This window comes from Panthera pardus, unplaced genomic scaffold (assembly GCF_024362965.1).
Source record: "Panthera pardus isolate Hobbes unplaced genomic scaffold, ASM2436296v1 HiC_scaffold_8, whole genome shotgun sequence".
Classification (NCBI taxonomy): domain Eukaryota; kingdom Metazoa; phylum Chordata; class Mammalia; order Carnivora; family Felidae; genus Panthera; species Panthera pardus.
The window spans coordinates 6138390-6154214 of record NW_026527013.1 but is presented as its reverse complement, the minus strand read 5'-3'; the positions used below and the strand labels follow the sequence as shown (position 1 = coordinate 6154214).

The 15825-nt window shown below is 63.8% G+C and overlaps 1 protein-coding gene across 1 annotated transcript; it reads left to right on the top strand.

Annotated features, from left to right (window-relative positions):
• The first annotated feature begins 487 nt into the window (after window positions 1-487).
• On the top strand, window positions 488-15315 carry CAMSAP3 (calmodulin regulated spectrin associated protein family member 3). Its single transcript, XM_053897040.1, is given in 23 exon segments — window positions 488-759; window positions 6213-6466; window positions 6801-6923; window positions 7003-7098; window positions 7266-7298; window positions 8186-8233; window positions 8485-8623; window positions 9229-9368; window positions 9453-9546; window positions 9619-9673; window positions 9815-9888; window positions 10140-10209; window positions 10306-11743; window positions 13007-13018; window positions 13020-13147; window positions 13228-13526; window positions 14003-14102; window positions 14360-14459; window positions 14461-14473; window positions 14564-14682; window positions 14782-14847; window positions 14849-14926; window positions 14928-15315. Coding segments are annotated over 23 exon segments (3789 nt in total). The 5' UTR covers window positions 488-611; the 3' UTR covers window positions 15090-15315.
• Window positions 15316-15825: the final 510 nt, after the last annotated feature.

Genomic DNA, 15825 nt, shown 5'->3' with positions numbered 1-15825 from the left:
TACGATCCTTGCACACACATGAAAAACACGGACGCACACGCATACACACACACACAGGTGCTGTCACACGCCCACCCAGAGAGCACACGCAGACACCCTCAAATTCGCGCGTTCACCACCCGAATGCGTTCGGAGACGCACACACTGCTACAAACACACACACTCTCTACGCTCCCAACTCGCCATCGGACACAGGTGCAGCCACGCACGGACGCTCACGTTCACATCCAAGCGTACACACTCGGGCCAGCACACACATCCGCAAACAGAGGGTCCCTCGTCCTCCCCAGCGCACGCGCGCACACGCACACGCACACGCACTCCTCCGCAGCCTCCCGCCAACACCGCAGTCCGGGCCCGCCCCACCCGCTGCAGGCGGCCAGGCGAGGCCGGAGGGGGGCGGGGAGGACCGGGTCGGGGTCTGGGCCGGGGGCGGGGCGCACCTGGGCTCCGCCCCGGGGCGGGGCCGACGCTGCGTCGCGAGCGCGAGCGGCCGCACCTGGCTCGGCGGCGGCGGCGGCGGCGGCGGCGGCGGGCCCGGCCCGGGTGCGAGCGCGGCGCAGCCCAGCCCGAGCGAGCGCGGAGCCGGCTCCCGCAGCCCCGGCGCCGCCATGGTGGAGGCGGCGCCCCCCGGGCCCGGGCCGCTGAGGAGGACCTTCCTGGTGCCCGAGATCAAGTCGCTGGACCAGTACGATTTCTCGCGGGCCAAGGCGGCGGCCAGCCTGGCGTGGGTGCTGCGGGCCGCGTTCGGGGGCGCAGGTACCGGGCCGGGGGTGGCAGGGGCGGCAGGTGCGGGGGGCGGGGCGCCGGGCCGCGGAGGCCGGGGCCGTGGGAACAATAGCGCCGGCCGCCGGGTGTGTGTGTGTGTGGGGGGGGGGGCCCGGGCGCGGGCCCCGCCGCGCCGGGCCTCCGGGCTTCCTGCTCGGCCCGGGCGGTGGACTTTGCCCGCCCGGCTGCGGGAGCGCGGTGGGGGTGGGGCCGGCGGCCCAGATCCGCGCCGGGACCCCGGCGTCCGGGAGCCCAGGTGAGCGGGGCGGGGTCTCCCGGGCGGGCCTTGCACGCCCTACCCCCCCTTTACACATTCACATCACGCGCCCCCGAGGACCCCCCCCCCCCCCACCGCCCCGCAGCCGAACCCACACCCCGCGTCAGCCCTCCCTGCGCTGCGGGCGGCGAGGCCAGCTCTGGGAGCCTCTTCTTTCGCCTCCATGGCCCCGGCCAGCGGCTGGCAGCTGTGACTTATTACCCCATTTTGCCTGGGAGCCCAGAAGGGAATTGGCTTGTCCGAGATCGGCGGGGGTGGGGGCGCAGGTGTAAGGCCTTCTCCCACCCGGGGCAGAGCCTCCAGCCCTCCCCTAGGGCCACGTGTGTGGGGAAGTCAGGCCAACCCAAGGGGGAGGGGTGCGGGTGGGTCCCCGGGATTCAAGGGCGCGTGTGGGCAAAGTCAGGGCCCTAGGGCAGCCCCACCACCCAGGCCAGAGCTGGGAGCCAGGGCCTTCTGTGGGGCAGGCGGGGTTAATTAAGGTCTGGGCCTTCCCAGGCGTCCTAAGGGGGACGCCTGCTCTCCCACCCGCCTGGCCACTGGTCTTGGCACCTGCTGAGCACAGCCCATCCCCCCCTCCCCTTCAGTGGCCTTCCCAGATCAACCTGTTCTGGGTGTGGGGCTCGGGGACAGCTGCCCATCTCCTGGGTCCGCCCAAGCCTGTGTCTTTCTCCCAACACCCTCCCATGCAGGGTCCACTCTGGGGCCTGCCTTTCCCTGAGAATCTGCTTGAGGAAGAAAGGGGGCTGGTAGGCAGAGATCTGGGTCTGCCCCAGCCTCTCCTGTCTCGGGTTATGTGGCCTTGGTTAGAAGGCTCGACTTTGGGAATCAGAGTTGGGCTTAAGTCCCAGCTCCACCGGGTTATGGACAAATTATGTCAATTCTCTGAGCGTCTGTTTCCCCTGTGTGTAAGAAGGCATTTATGTTCACTCATTTATCCGTTTCACAAATGTCTGTGGGGCACCCACTAAGTGCCAGGGCAGTGCTCGGGCGGCTGGGATCCCGGCACCTTCCTCACAAGGTTGCTGGACAGCAGACCTCAGATTGGTTCTGGCGCACAGTGCCTGGTAAACAGCTACTCGCTGTCACTGCTGCTGTGACCCGTTGTGGCACTGTTATTAATAACATTAATATTATCATGGAGCAGAAAATGCCGTCCCATTTCATAGAAAGGAAAGGGAGGTCTCCTGAGGAGATGCCCCGACTCACCCAGTCCTGTTCTCCCTGACCCAGCTCCCTGCACTGTGCGATCTCCTCCCCGAGGGTGAGGGTCAGGGTGAGGGTCACATTCAGTCGGCCTCGTACCCACCTTTTCTAAGCAGAGGGGGCTGAGGAAGGTGGGACGCCTGGCCCAGAGGGGGAAGTGGGCCACAGAGCTCTGCTTGATTCACGAACTCTGGGACTTTTTACTGATGCCTGTTGGGTGCCAGGCTGGTGCCGGGACAGAGCGATGGGGGTGGAGTTGGGAAAATGGGGGATGGGACACGAAACCAGATCTCGGCTGCTTAGGGTGATAAGGTCTGTGTTGTAGAGGCGTGCAGTGGGGCTGGGGGAGGAAAGCCCCGAACTCTGCCGGGGAGGGGAGGGGAGGGAAGGGAAAGTTTGAACCTTGAGGGACGCATAGGAGTTTGCCAGGGGGAGACCACATGTGAAAAGGCCTGGGGGTTGGCCCATCAGGGAGTTCTCAGAGAAAAATGTGCGGGGCCCAGTGGTGGGGTGGGGGCCCAGGGAGGGGGGAGATGAGAGAGGCTGGCGGGACAGGGGGCCTCTTGAACTGTGGCCGGGAGGGGGGGGGATGTGAGGGTGCTGGGGAGCCATGGACCGGGTTTGGGGACTGACAAAATGAGATCAGCTATGCAGTTGCCCCCTGGGGAATGGTGGTGGGGGGAGGTGGTTCTGGCAGCCTGGGGCACAGGTGTAAGGAGGCTGGGCACGAGTGCCGGCAGGTGGCCTCTGTGGGACCGAAGCTCAGAGATAAGAAAGGGTGCTATCTCTACCCTAAGAAAGGGTGTCTTAGGGAGACACCACCTAAGTCCCTTACGCCTGAACGTCACTCTGACCCATAGGGAAACTGGGTTCACGTCAGCTCGGATGTTTATTAGCGGTGTGATCCTGGGCGATTTAGCTCTCTGGGCCTTGGTTTTCTCATCTGTGCAGTGGGGATAAGAATAAGCGTCGTGAGGATTACACGAGCGAACGCATACGAGGTGGCCGTGTATGTCAGAGGCGCTGTAGAGCTGTGTGGTCCGGTCTGGTAGCCACGGCCACGCGTGGCCCGTGTTCATCGTGATGTGCTATGAATGTAAAAAACACACAGTGGCTTCTGAAGACTTGATACAAAAAAAAAAAAAAGTGAAATACCTCACTAATAATGTTTTTATGTCAATTGTTGAAATGATAGTATCAGATATATATTGTGTTAAATATATACTAAGGTAATTATCCATTTCTTTTTTTTTTTAGTTTATTTATTTATTTTCGAGAGAGAGAAAGCGCGAGTTGGGGAGGGGCAGAGGGAGAGGGAGAGAATCCCAAGCAGGCCGTGCACTGTGAGCACGGAGCCCGATGCAGGGCTCTTATCCACGAACTGTGAGATCATGATGACCTGAGCCGAAGTCGATCGCTTCATCGACGGAGCCACCCAGATGCCCCCCATTTCTACCTTTTTAATGTGGCTCCTAGAAAGTTTAAAACTACATGTTTGGGTTGGGGCGCCTGGGTGGCTCTGTCGGTTGAGCGTCTGACTTGGGCTCAGGTCATGATCTCGTGGCTCATGAGTTTGAGCATGAGTTTGAGTTGCTGATAGCTCGGAGCCCGGAGCCTGCTTCGGATTCTGTGTCTCCCTCTCTCTCCGCCCCTCCCCTGCTCGTGCTCTGTTTCTCTCTCTCTGTTAAAAATGAATAAACATTAGAAAATAATTTGAAACTACATATGCGGGTCAAATTGTATTTCTGTCGGCCAGCACTATCCGATGGTAAATGATCGATAAACATTTTTAGTAGAGAGCGGTGGCTCTGAACCCCGGGGGTGGTTTTGCCTTCCAGGAGACCTTTGATAGTGTCTAGAGACCTTTTTGGTTGTCACTGCTTGGGAAGGAGGGTGTTACTGGCGTTTTGTGACTAGAGACCAGGGACTCTGCTGACCATCCTGGAGCACCGGACAGCCTACCCCGCCCCCTGTGAGACACAAAGAATTATCCACCTCCAAGTGCCGGCCGTGTTGCGGTATAGAGGCATAGAGGAAGCGCTTGATAAACATGAGCTGTTGGGTAGCCCTAGCTCACGTGTTTTCATCTCGAAGGCCCTGACAAGTCCTGCAGGAAAGAAACTCGTTTAATTTTGCCAGTGGGAGCAGGAAATGAGCAGGGGCTGGGGGGACGGGGAACAGGGTGTGGGTTGGGGAGATGCCAGGAGAATGAAAGCAGAGGACCTTAGGTGTTGGAGGGGAAGGAGGGGGGAGGAGGGATGTTGATTTCTTACCTCCATTTCTCTCCGAGAGAGAAGGAGAAGGTTTGGAGCAAGGTACCGAGCATCATGGGAGATGCCCAGAGGGCAGTGGGACACACGGCCTGGGCTGCAGCAGGTGGCGGTGCTCAGATGGCCACGGAAGCTATCACTGGGCGGGCGGGCTGGCAGGCAGGGGTGGGGGGGTGCACGTATCCACTTACAGGGCTGTTCCGACCGAGCTGTCAGGAACCTGGCATTGAAGGGGCACGAGGGGAAGAGGCCTGGCTTGAGTTGTGGGACAGAGAAAAAGATGGAAAGCGGGGAGATGCCGGGGGAGGAAGGTTTCCGGAACAAGGAGGTGCTGGGCAGAGCGCCCAGGCAAGACACAGCCCACAGCCGTGCGTTGGAGGGCCGCTGCTGGCCTTGGGGAGGCTGGGAGCTGGGAGGGCAGGTTGGGGCGGGGGTCGGGTGGAAGGAGAAGTCTGTTCAGAGAGTGCACACAGCTATCCACAGGGGTGGAGCATTACGTGGGAAGGTCAAGTGTGACTTCAGGGGGCGGGGTGGAGTGAAGGCAAGGAAGCCTGGGTCCTTATAGGTGAGGGCAGGGGGTCTCCGGGGAGCCTGGCTGTGAAGACAGGCGCGTGAGAAAGGCCTGGTGTGTTGTGTGCCGATGTTTTTAAGCGGTAGAAATCTGCCCCCTCCCGTTATTTCAGACACATAGAACCCCAATAGACAAAACAGCTGTTCTGGTTGGAATAAGAGTTAGGGCCTCCCTGAAAGACCCCCACGAGGGCAGGTCCCCTAGGCTGGCCTCAGTCACCTCCTCCTGGACCCTCCCAGAGAATCGTCCTGGTGACTTATTCTGGTCTTTCTGTTCCCCACCCATGGATCCTGCTTGGGGTTCCGTGCCCCCCCCCCATCCCCCCACATGGGGCTTCCTCAAGCCTCTCCCTGCCCTGCCCGTCTCATTCAACGTCTTCAGGGGGTTTGTGGCCGCCTCTGCAAGGTGATCTCACCTCTCTCCAGAGCCCCGGCCCCTCATGCTCCGCTTTTGCTGCCTCACCGCCTGTACCCCCACCTTCCCACTCACACCTGATGGGGCCCTGGACGCTTCCTTGTCCCTGCCCTGCCTCCTCCCTTCAGTCGCCAGGTTCCAACTGTTCACCCCCCTCAGAAGGTCTGCAGTCTGGCCAGCTTTCCGGTTCCCTGGCCCGCCTGCCAGACCCCCGACTCCACAGTTCATCCCACCCCCGCTTCCAAGCTGACAGAGGGTGCGGGGGGGGCTGCTAAAGGCCTGAGTTTGAATCCCAGTGCCGGCACTGGCCAGCTGTGTGGCCTTAGGCAGGTTGCTTTCGTTCTCTGTGCCTCAGTTTCTGGAGTTACCACTTGTGCCCTGGCTGCTGCTTCCTAGGCCTGCAGGGCACCCGGGGAGTTAGGTGGATTAAGGGATCTTGTGGTCGTTGTTGTTCTCCTCGGAGGGCCTGCAAGACCACCGCCCTCCCAACAAGCCCCTGCGCGGGTGGCCTCTCCCCTTCCAGAACTTCCCTTCCCCCACCCCCCAGGCACTGCCTGTCCCACCTCCTGGCCTTTGCCCCTCTGCCTGGAGCCCCTTCCTGTGGCGAACTCCCGCACACCCGCGCCCGGGTCCCCTAGCCTCCCCGTCCTGTGCCGTCCTCTAACGCATGCCTGGGCCCTGACCCGCCGTCACCCCCCTCGCCCCGCAGAGCATGTGCCCTCGGAGCTGTGGGAGCCCTTCTACACCGACCAGTACGCACAGGAGCACGTGAAGCCCCCGGTGACACGGCTGCTGCTCTCGGCCGAGCTCTACTGCCGGGCCTGGCGCCAGGTGCTGCCGCAGCTCGAGACCCCCCCCAGTCCCTCCGCGCTGCTGGCCCTGCTGGCGCGGAGGGGCACGGTGCCCGCGCTGCCCGAGCGTCCCGTGCAGGAGGCCGACTTGAGGCACCAGCCTATCCTCATGGTAGGCCCCGCCCCGGTCCGTCAGGCCCCGCCCACCAGACGCGGCTCCTCCCCCAGGCTCCTCCCACCAGGCCTGGCTCCTCCCCAGAGACGCCACCCTGGTCCTTGAGGACGCGCTTGAGGACAGGGCCCACCAGGAGTGGTTCTTCCCGGACCCCTGTCCTGGCTCCTTCCCCGAAGCCCCACCCACTAACCCCGGCTCATCCCCAAAGCCCCTCCTACTTCAGGCCCCTCCCCACACACCTTGAGGTTCTTCCTCTGGTTCTCCCTCAGAGGCGGCCAGGGGAACCCCCATCCCTCGCTGTGGTCTCACCCTTGAGCCCTTCCCTGCACAGGGAGCCCACCTAGCTGTCATTGACGCCCTCATGGTTGCCTTCGCCTTCGAGTGGACAAAGACACTGCCCGGTCCCTTGGCCCTGGCCAGCTTGGAGCACAAGCTCCTTTTCTGGGTGGACACGGTAGGTGGGGTCAGGCAGGCATGGGCTGGGGGCCGGCATTGCCCAGGGAGCACAGTGCTGACCTCTCCCTGCTCCCCAGACCATCCGGCGGTTGCAGGAGAAGACTGAGCAGGAAGCTGCCCAGAGAGCCTCTCCCGCGGCCCCTGCAGATGGGGTGGCCCCCGCACAGCCCTCGGTGAGACTAGGGCGACGGACGAATGGACGGACACGAGGACGGTCGGAGGGAGGGCTGGGTGGGAGGGGAAGGGCTGCACTGGGGGGGCCGGAGGTGACTCTCTCTCTCTTTCTGCCGTCTCCCCTGTGCCTCTCCCACTGCTCTCCCCTCTGCCTCTCTGGCATCAGTGCCCCACACGCTGGTACTGGAAGCTGGTTCCTGTAAGTGGGGCTGTTCCTCCGCCCCGTCTGCCTGCCTCGCTTGTCGCTTGGTCTGTCTTGTCTGTTCTGCCTGCCTGTCCGCTCCCTCTCCTACCTCCTCCCAGCTGTGAGCAGAGGATATGGGACCCCGGCCCTGGGGGACAGAGGGAACCTCTCCGTAGACCAAGAGAAGAGAAGCGTGTTAACTGAGAAGGCAGATCACTCCCCAGTTACCTGACCGGGGAGGCGGGGGTGGGGGGGGATGGGAGGGAATGAGCCTCTCCTTCCAGTAATCAAGAGGGCAGAGCTTCTGGGCTCGTTCATCTTTGCTGAGGCGGGAGACTTCCGGCACCCCTGAAGGGGGTCCCTAGCCCATCAGGCATGTGGATCCTGACCCCTTAGCCAAGAGGAAGGCCCCCAGACCCAGAAGAAGGTAGAAGAACCTTCCTAAGACTCCACTTTCCCTGCGGACAAGCCCAGCTTGGGTGGGAGGGGGCGTCCATCCCTGAAACACAAGGGGCGAGTGGCCACTGCCAGTGGGGGCTTCGGGTGGACGGAGTCCCACCTCTGCTCACTCTGGAGCCTCCCTCCTTCCACTCTGTGGCCTGGGTTGGGGGCTCCTCTCCTTCTGCCTCCCCGCTTCCTCCGCAACCCCTCCCCGAGCTGGGGCCTGGGTCTTTTGTGGGGGGGGGTGATGATGCCCTGCATGGGAGGCTGGCTGTGTGGGGTCCCTCCAGGCTGGGAGGAGCTGGGGTCCCCAAAGCCGGCCAGAGCGCAGTCAGGGAGCTGGACGGCCAAGGCTCGTGACAGGAGTCAGGGCTCTCTCTCCCCTCCCCTGGAGGTGTGCTTGGGGGCCCAGCAAGTCAGCGCCCCTCCCGCCCCGCTGACGGCTGCTCCTCTCCCCCCAGCACGCAATTGCCTTCTGTTTGAAGGAGTCGGGGAGCAAACCCCCCATGGTAATGTATCCCCCGCCCCGGGGTCCCAGGAGTCCTGCCCCAGCCCTCGCTGCTGGCCTGGCTGCTCGCAGACACTTCCTTTGCCTCTTGCTGCTGCCCTTCCCCTGCTCCAGGCTGGCCCCACTCTGGCTCTGGGACCCCCAGCTTCACGCCCCCTCACGGCGGAAACCCCAGGCCTCCCCACCCAGCCTGCATGACCGCTGCCCCGGGGGCCGGCCTGACCTCTGACCTAACCCGGATCCCACCCACAGATCCGATACCGCAAGGACCGAGCTGTGGCCCGACGCGCCCCCTGCTTTCCAACCGTGACCACCCTCCAGGATCTGGCGAGTGGGGCCGCGCTGGCCGCCACGATCCACTGCTATTGTCCCCAGCTCCTGCGACTCGAGGGTGAGTGAGTGGGCCTGGGCCGCACCTGTCCGTGGGAGCTCGCTCGACACCCAGGCATCTGCCCCAGAGTGCCGCGGTGATTAGGAGTGCAGCTTTCAGAACTTGCGTTTGAACATTTCTTCCCCTCGTTAGCTGTGTGACCTTGCGCAAGTGTCTAAACTTCTCTGTGCTTCATAGAATTCACGCCTGCAGCAGATATTTATAGAATGCAAGCTGTGTGCCAGATCCCGTTTTAGGTGCCGGAGACCCAGGGTGCACAATACGGACATGCTCCTGACCTCAGGCAGCTCACATCCTGGTTGGGAGAGAAAGACAATAACTTCATCCAGAAAAACATTCTGGACGTTAGGTGCTCTGAGGGAGGGCGAGGTAGTTAGGAGAAGCTTTCTGACTTGAGTTCCTGGGGGACGAGTTCTCCCGGCAGCTGGGAATAGTTGCAGAGGCCGAGGAACAGCCCGTTGTAGTATCCGCTTTGTAAAGGGCACCTGGCCTGAGGCCCGGCCCGTAGGAGAGCCTCTGTGCGTGTCGCCTGCTGGGCCCTCGCTTCCCCAGGGCCCCGTCCTCCTCCGCATAGAGCTGGGGACCCAGGTATCCTGTCCCCACAGAGGTGTGCCTCAAGGACCCCATGTCTGTGGCGGACAGCCTCTACAACCTCCAGCTGGTGCAGGATTTCTGTGCCTCCCACCTTCCTCGTGGCTGCCCACTGTCCCTCGAGGACCTGCTGTATGTCCCACCGCCCCTCAAGGTAAGGCCGTCTCGAGGCCTCGTGGGCCGAGGCTGGCGTCCGGGGCCGTGGGTCCCAGTGGCTGACCCCGCCTTCTGCCTCCAGATCAACCTGGTGGTGCTGCTCGCCGAGATGTTCATGTGCTTTGAGGTGCTGAAACCTGATTTCGTGCAGGCTAAGGACCTTCCTGATGGTCATGGTGAGGCCTGGCCCGGGGTGTGGGGCGGGGTAGGGAGGCCAGGCCTGCCTGACCCTCCTCTCTCTGCTGCAGCGGCCTCCCCCCGGGCCACGGAGGCCTCTTCCGCCCAGAACAGCAGTGGCTGCAGGTACGGTTTCCCCATTGGGTGAGTCTCCGTGGCCGTGGCCCTGTGACAGGGCTAGGGGATGCTCTCTGTTCTCGGCTCCTGGGAGAGGTGAGCAGGGGCGGGGCAGGGAGGGGCCCTTGGCTGACGTGCATCTCTTGGCAGTTCTCCTGTCTTCAATTTCCGCCACCCACTCCTGTCACCCGGCGGCTCCCAGTCCCCACTCCGTGGATCCACAGGTGAGGGTAGGGGTACAGCTTGTCACTGGAGACCCCTACGCAGCCACTACCCCGGCTGACTTTGTCTCTCCTCCTGATCCTTCCACTGGGTCCCTCAGGCGCCTGAATGACCCGGTGGTGACACTCACCCCGACAGTGGCCCCCAGCTATCTGTCCACATAATGCCCATCAGTGACACCCCCCGGCAGACCCCACCCAGGGTGCCCAGCGCCGTAGTGGCCACTGAATGACCACTTACCACCCCTCCCCAGGCTCACTGAAGTCCTCCCCGTCCATGTCCCACATGGAGGCCCTCGGCAAGGCCTGGAACCGTCAGCTCAGGTGAGTGCGTCTCAGGGGCCTGGCCGGTGGAGCAGGCTGGGCAGGGGTGGGGCCGGGGCTTGTCCCAGGGGCTGACCCCTCCCTCCTGCCGCCCAGCCGTCCCCTCTCCCAGGCAGTGTCGTTCAGCACCCCCTTTGGCCTGGACAGCGACGTGGATGTCGTCATGGGAGACCCCGTCCTACTCCGCTCGGTCAGCTCAGACAGCCTGGGCCCCCCGCGCCCTGTGCCAGCCCGGACCCCCGTGCAGCCAGCCCCGGAGCCTGGCGACCTGCCTACCATCGAGGAGGCCCTGCAGATCATCCACAGTGCCGAGCCCCGGCTGCTCCCAGATGGGGCTGCCGACGGCAGCTTCTACCTCCACTCCCCCGAGGGGCCCTCCAAACTGCCGCTGGCTTCCTCCTACCCACTCGAGGGGGCCTCCAAAGCACCCGCCTACGTGCCCCACCCCGAGGCCCCCTTGAAACCGTCTCCCTGCACGGTGGCGGAGGTGTCGAAACCGTCGGCCCTATCCGAGGGCTCCCCGAAGGCGGCGGCTTCGTCCCCAGCGGCCAACAACTCCGAAGTGAAGATGACCAGCTTTGCTGAACGCAAGAAGCAGCTGGTGAGGGCTGAGGCCGAGGCAGGGTCCCCGACGGCCACCCCCGCGGCACCAGAGGCCCTGAGCTCCGAGATGAGCGAGCTGGGAGCCCGGCTGGAGGAGAAACGGCGGGCCATAGAGGCTCAGAAGCGACGGATCGAGGCCATCTTTGCCAAGCACCGCCAGCGACTGGGCAAGAGCGCTTTCCTGCAGGTGCAGCCTCGGGAGGCCGGAGGGGAGGCGGAGGCAGAGGCGGAGCCAGGCCCAGTCCCCGGTGGGGAGCGGCCGGCGGGTGAGGGCCAGGGCGAGCCATCCCCGCGGCCCAAGGCAGTGACCTTCTCACCCGAACTGGGCCCAGTGCCCCCCGAGGGGCTGGGGGACTATAACCGGGCGGTCAGCAAGTTAAGCGCCGCGCTGAGCTCACTGCAGCGGGACATGCAGAGGCTCACGGACCAGCAGCAGCGGCTCCTGGCTCCGCCCGAGGCCCCCGGGCCTGCCCCGCCGCCCGCCGCGTGGGTCATCCCTGGTCCCACGGTGGGTCCCAAAGCCGCATCTCCCAGCCCTGCTCGGCGCGCCCCGGCTGCCCGGCGCAGCCCCGGGCCCGGCCCCAGCCCGACACCCCGAAGCCCGAAACACGCACGGCCGGCGGAGCTGCGGCTGGCTCCCCTGACGAGAGTGCTCACGCCTCCCCATGATGTAGACAGCCTCCCCCACCTGCGCAAGTTCTCGCCAAGCCAGGTGCCCGTGCAGACCCGTTCCTCTATCCTCCTGGCGGAGGGGTCGCCTCCAGAGGAGCCCGCGGCCCGGCCTGGCCTCATCGAGATCCCACTGGGCAGCCTGGAAGAGCCCACGGCCGAGGACGAGGGAGACGGGAGCCCCCCTGGTGCTGAGGATTCCTTAGAGGAGGAGGCGTCTTCGGAGGGAGAGCCCCGGGCCGGGCTGGGATTCTTCTACAAGGTGAGTCACCGAAGCAGGTTGGGGAAGGGGCGGGGTGGGTGGGCACAGGGGTGGAGGCGGAGAGCCAGGTGGGAGTGGGCAAGGACAAGGTGGGCGTGGCCAGATGGATAGATGGGTGGGTGGGTGGATAGACAGATGGACTGGGTGGGTGTGGGTGGACAGACGGGTGGGTGACAGACGGACAGGGGCGGGCGGATAAGCAGGGCTGGGGTCTTCCATTTCCTTCTGTCTCCTGCTCTCCTTCACGCTCTGCCCACCTCGGCCCTGCCGGTTCCCCTCCCCGCTCTCCCATGTCTGGTCCCTGTTCCCCATCCTCACGGCACCCCCAGCCTGGCCCGGTGCTCTCACCTGGACACCTGCACCCGCATCTTGAACGGCCTCTGCTGTCCACCCCACCCCTCCATCCTTGGCCATCTTCAACTGAGCAGCCAGAGAGATTTTTTTTTTTTTTTACTATGAACTGGACCTTGTCAATCCCGTTTAAACCCTTCGGTAGCTCCCCTTGCTCTTAGAATAAAAGTCCTTCCGTGGCCTTAGGCTCTGCCCACCTCTGACCCTCCCAGGCCACCCCCCCCACACACACATCCCAGCCACACCGGTCTCCCCATTCCAGGCCTGCTAGGCTTGTTCTAGCCTCAGGGCTTTTGCATTTGCTGTTCCCTCTTGCCTGGGATACTCTCTTTACCTCTCGCCTTCTTGTCATTCTCTCTCCCTGGTCACCTTCTCCAAGAAGCCTTGCTTAGTGTCCCCAGGCTGGGATGGATCCCTCCCTGCCCTGTAGACTGGTAGCTGTTTTGTTTTAATATTTTTTAAGTTTTTCTTTATTTTGAGAGAGAGAAGGGAGAGTGAGGGAGGGGCAGAGAGAGAGAGAGAGAGAGAGAGAGAGAGAATGAATCCCAAGCAGGCTTCCCACTGTCAGTACAAAGCCTGATGCGGGGCTCAAACTCATGAACTGTGAGATCATGACCTGAGCCAGAACCAAGAATCAGATGCTTAACCCCACTGAGCCTCCCAGGTGCCCCAGACTGGTAGCTGCTTCTGATGTATCAGGTCGTCTCCCGCCCTGGGTTAAGTGCTCTGTGCGAACAGCACCCGGGTCCACTCTGGTCCCTGTGCCGCACGTAGAACTCTGCACGAAGCAGGAGCCAAGGGGATGCCCTCAGCCCAATTACAAAATCGGAAGGGTGGGTGAGTGGTTGCCAGGCTGGGTTGATGGACGTACCAGGGGAGGGACGGCCAGCCGGACTCCGAGCCTGCCCCCAGGATGAAGACAAGCCCGGAGGACGAGATGGCCCAAAAGCGGGCCAGCCTGCTGGAACGGCAGCAGCGGCGGGCGGAGGAGGCTCGGCGGCGGAAGCAGTGGCAGGAGGCCGAGAAGGAGCAGCGGAGGGAAGAGGCTGCCCGGTGAGTGGAGTGCTGCCCGGGCCCCCGGCCCCCCGCGAACCCGCGGCCTGTCTGACCGCTTGATAACTCTCGGTCTGCAGGCTGGCCCAGGAGGAGGCGGCCCCGGGCCCTCCAGCCCCCCCAGCTCCTGCAGCGACCCCGGCCCCTGCCGCCAGGGCCCCCGTCGAGGAGGAGGTGGGCCCCAGGAGGGGGGAGTTCACCCGGCTCGAGTATGAACGCCGGGCCCAGCTGAAGCTGATGGACGACCTTGACAAAGTGCTACGGCCACGGGCTGCGGGGACTGGGGGGCCGGGCCGGGGCGGGCGGAGGGGCCCCCGGCCGCGCTCCGGTTGCTGTGACGACTCGGCCCTGGCACGAAGCCCTGCCCGTGGCCTGCTGGGTAAGGAGCCCGTAGGGAGGGGTGGGGCGCAGGGATGGTGCCCGCTCAGTGCCCTTTTCCAGGGCTGTGGAGACCGCCCCCACCCCCGAGTATGTGGCAGAGGGGAGGACTGTGCGTGGGGTGACGGGGGCCTTGCCCATGCCCTTTAGACTTCCAGAGGGGTGTGGGGGCTACAGTGGGGGTAAGGCGTGTTGGGCAGAGCTGGCCCAGAGTTGTCTCCGGGGCTTCGTGGATGAGGCCCCCTCGGGTACGTTCAGGGGCAACAGCTTTCTAGTGGGGGTTTCCCCACAGCCCGCTGGGCACAGCTCCTGCCCCCGTGGGTAGGGGGAGGTCTCAGTTGGAAGGCACAGGGTGAGGGTCTTGGGAAAGGCTGACCCCACGTGCCCTCCACAGCCTACCAGGTAAGGTCCTCCCCCCAGGCATTTGGGGACACCAGGGGCTTTGGGTGGGGATGACTCCGTGCCATCTTCTCCCAGGCTCCCGGCTCAGCAAAGTCTACTCTCAGTCCACCCTGTCACTGTCAACCGTGGCCAACGAGGCCCCCAATAATCTTGGCGTGAAGAGGCCGACGTCTCGGTGAGTTTGGCCAGGGCGGGCAGGTGCCCGCGTCTCAGGTGCCCCAAGTCTGTGTGTTCTCTTCCGCCGAAGGGATTAGAGGACACGTTCGAGGCCGAGTGGGGCTCTGTCCTCTCTGCACTTGAGCAGGGCTCCGGCAGGTGCACCTGCCTCCCGTTGTGCGGTGTTCTGGGCTCGGCCCTTCCCCGGTCCCTCTGTGCGTGGGAAGGCTTCACCCACCACCGAGTGCATCCCCATCCCTTCCTGTCCCCCCACAGGGCTCCATCCCCATCCGGCCTCATGTCCCCGAGCCGCCTGCCTGGTAGCCGGGAACGCGACTGGGAGAACGGGAGCAACGCCTCGTCCCCGGCGTCGGTGCTCCGAGTACACAGGTAGGTGGGGCCGGAGATCGCGAGCGCCCGGCCAGGCCCTGCCTGCCCCCCATCACCCCCGCTGACCACCCTGCCCGCCTCCCACCCCAGGTCCGCGGCTGTACAAGGAGCCCAGCGCCAAGTCCAACAAGTTCATCATCCACAATGCCCTGTCGCACTGCTGCCTCGCGGGCAAGGTAAACGAACCGCAGAAGAACCGCATTCTGGAGGTGAGCCCGTGCCCGGGGCTGGCAGTGGGGGCGGGCGGGCTGGGGCCCTGCCGCCCACCCCCCCCCACCCCCGGTGAACCGCTTCCACCACCCGACCAGGAAATTGAGAAGAGCAAGGCCAATCACTTCCTGATCCTCTTCCGCGATTCGAGCTGCCAGTTCCGGGGCCCTCTACACGTTGTCCGGGGAGACAGAGGAGCTGACGCGGCTGGCCGGCTACGGCCCCCGCACAGTCACGCCCGCCAATGGTCGAGGGCATCTACAAGTACAACTCGGACCGCAAGCGCTTTACCCAGATCCCTGCCAAGACCATGTCCATGAGTGTAGACGCCTTCACCATCCAGGGCCACCTCTGGCAGAGCAAGAAGCCCACCACCCCCAAGAAGGGCAGCAGCACCCCCAAGTAGCCTCGCCCCGCTGGTTCCCAGGGCAGAGGACAGCCTGGAGGACAATCAGTTGGCATTCCTGGGTCTCGTCTGTCCCCAACCTTGTCTGGGTAGGGCTGGAGTCCCTACCCCCTAACTTCTGTCCTGTCCTGCTGTGGGGGCTGAGCTGGGAGGTTCAGGGACTCAGGGCTCAGCTCAGTCCCCTGTCTGTCCTTCCCACCTTCTTGAATAAAATAATTTAGAAAGAGCTCGAGTGCTGGCATCTCCCTGAGGCTGGCTGGGGCGTCCAGTGACCTCTCTGAGGGGGTTTTCCAGCCTCGCCCGCCATGTCCTGCCGCCTCAAGAGCCCTGATGCGGCTCATGCCAAGGCCCCTCGTGGCTGCTTCTTGGCTGCCTCTTGACCAGCCTCTCCCCGTGGCTTCCCCACCCACCGCTCACTGCACTTCCCTCCTCCGTGCAGATGTTACTGGCCTCTTCTGGCACTTGGTCTGTGGCCAGCTGCTAAGCTTGACCTTCTCTCCTCCAGCCGCCTGCCCCCATTTCGGCCTCTGGAAAGGATTCCCGTGTTTCTCTCCTATGAGCCCCACACCCAAGGGTCCAGGTGTGCCCTTGGCATCGCTGGGGATGGCTCGGATGTAGGCCCTAGGCCGTAAGCTCGAGCCTGCCTGAGCTGCTGGTCTGTGTGGCCCAGACACAGGACCGGCTTCCCCAACCCCACCCGACACTGCACAGTTCACCTAATGGCCGCTTCTGTCTC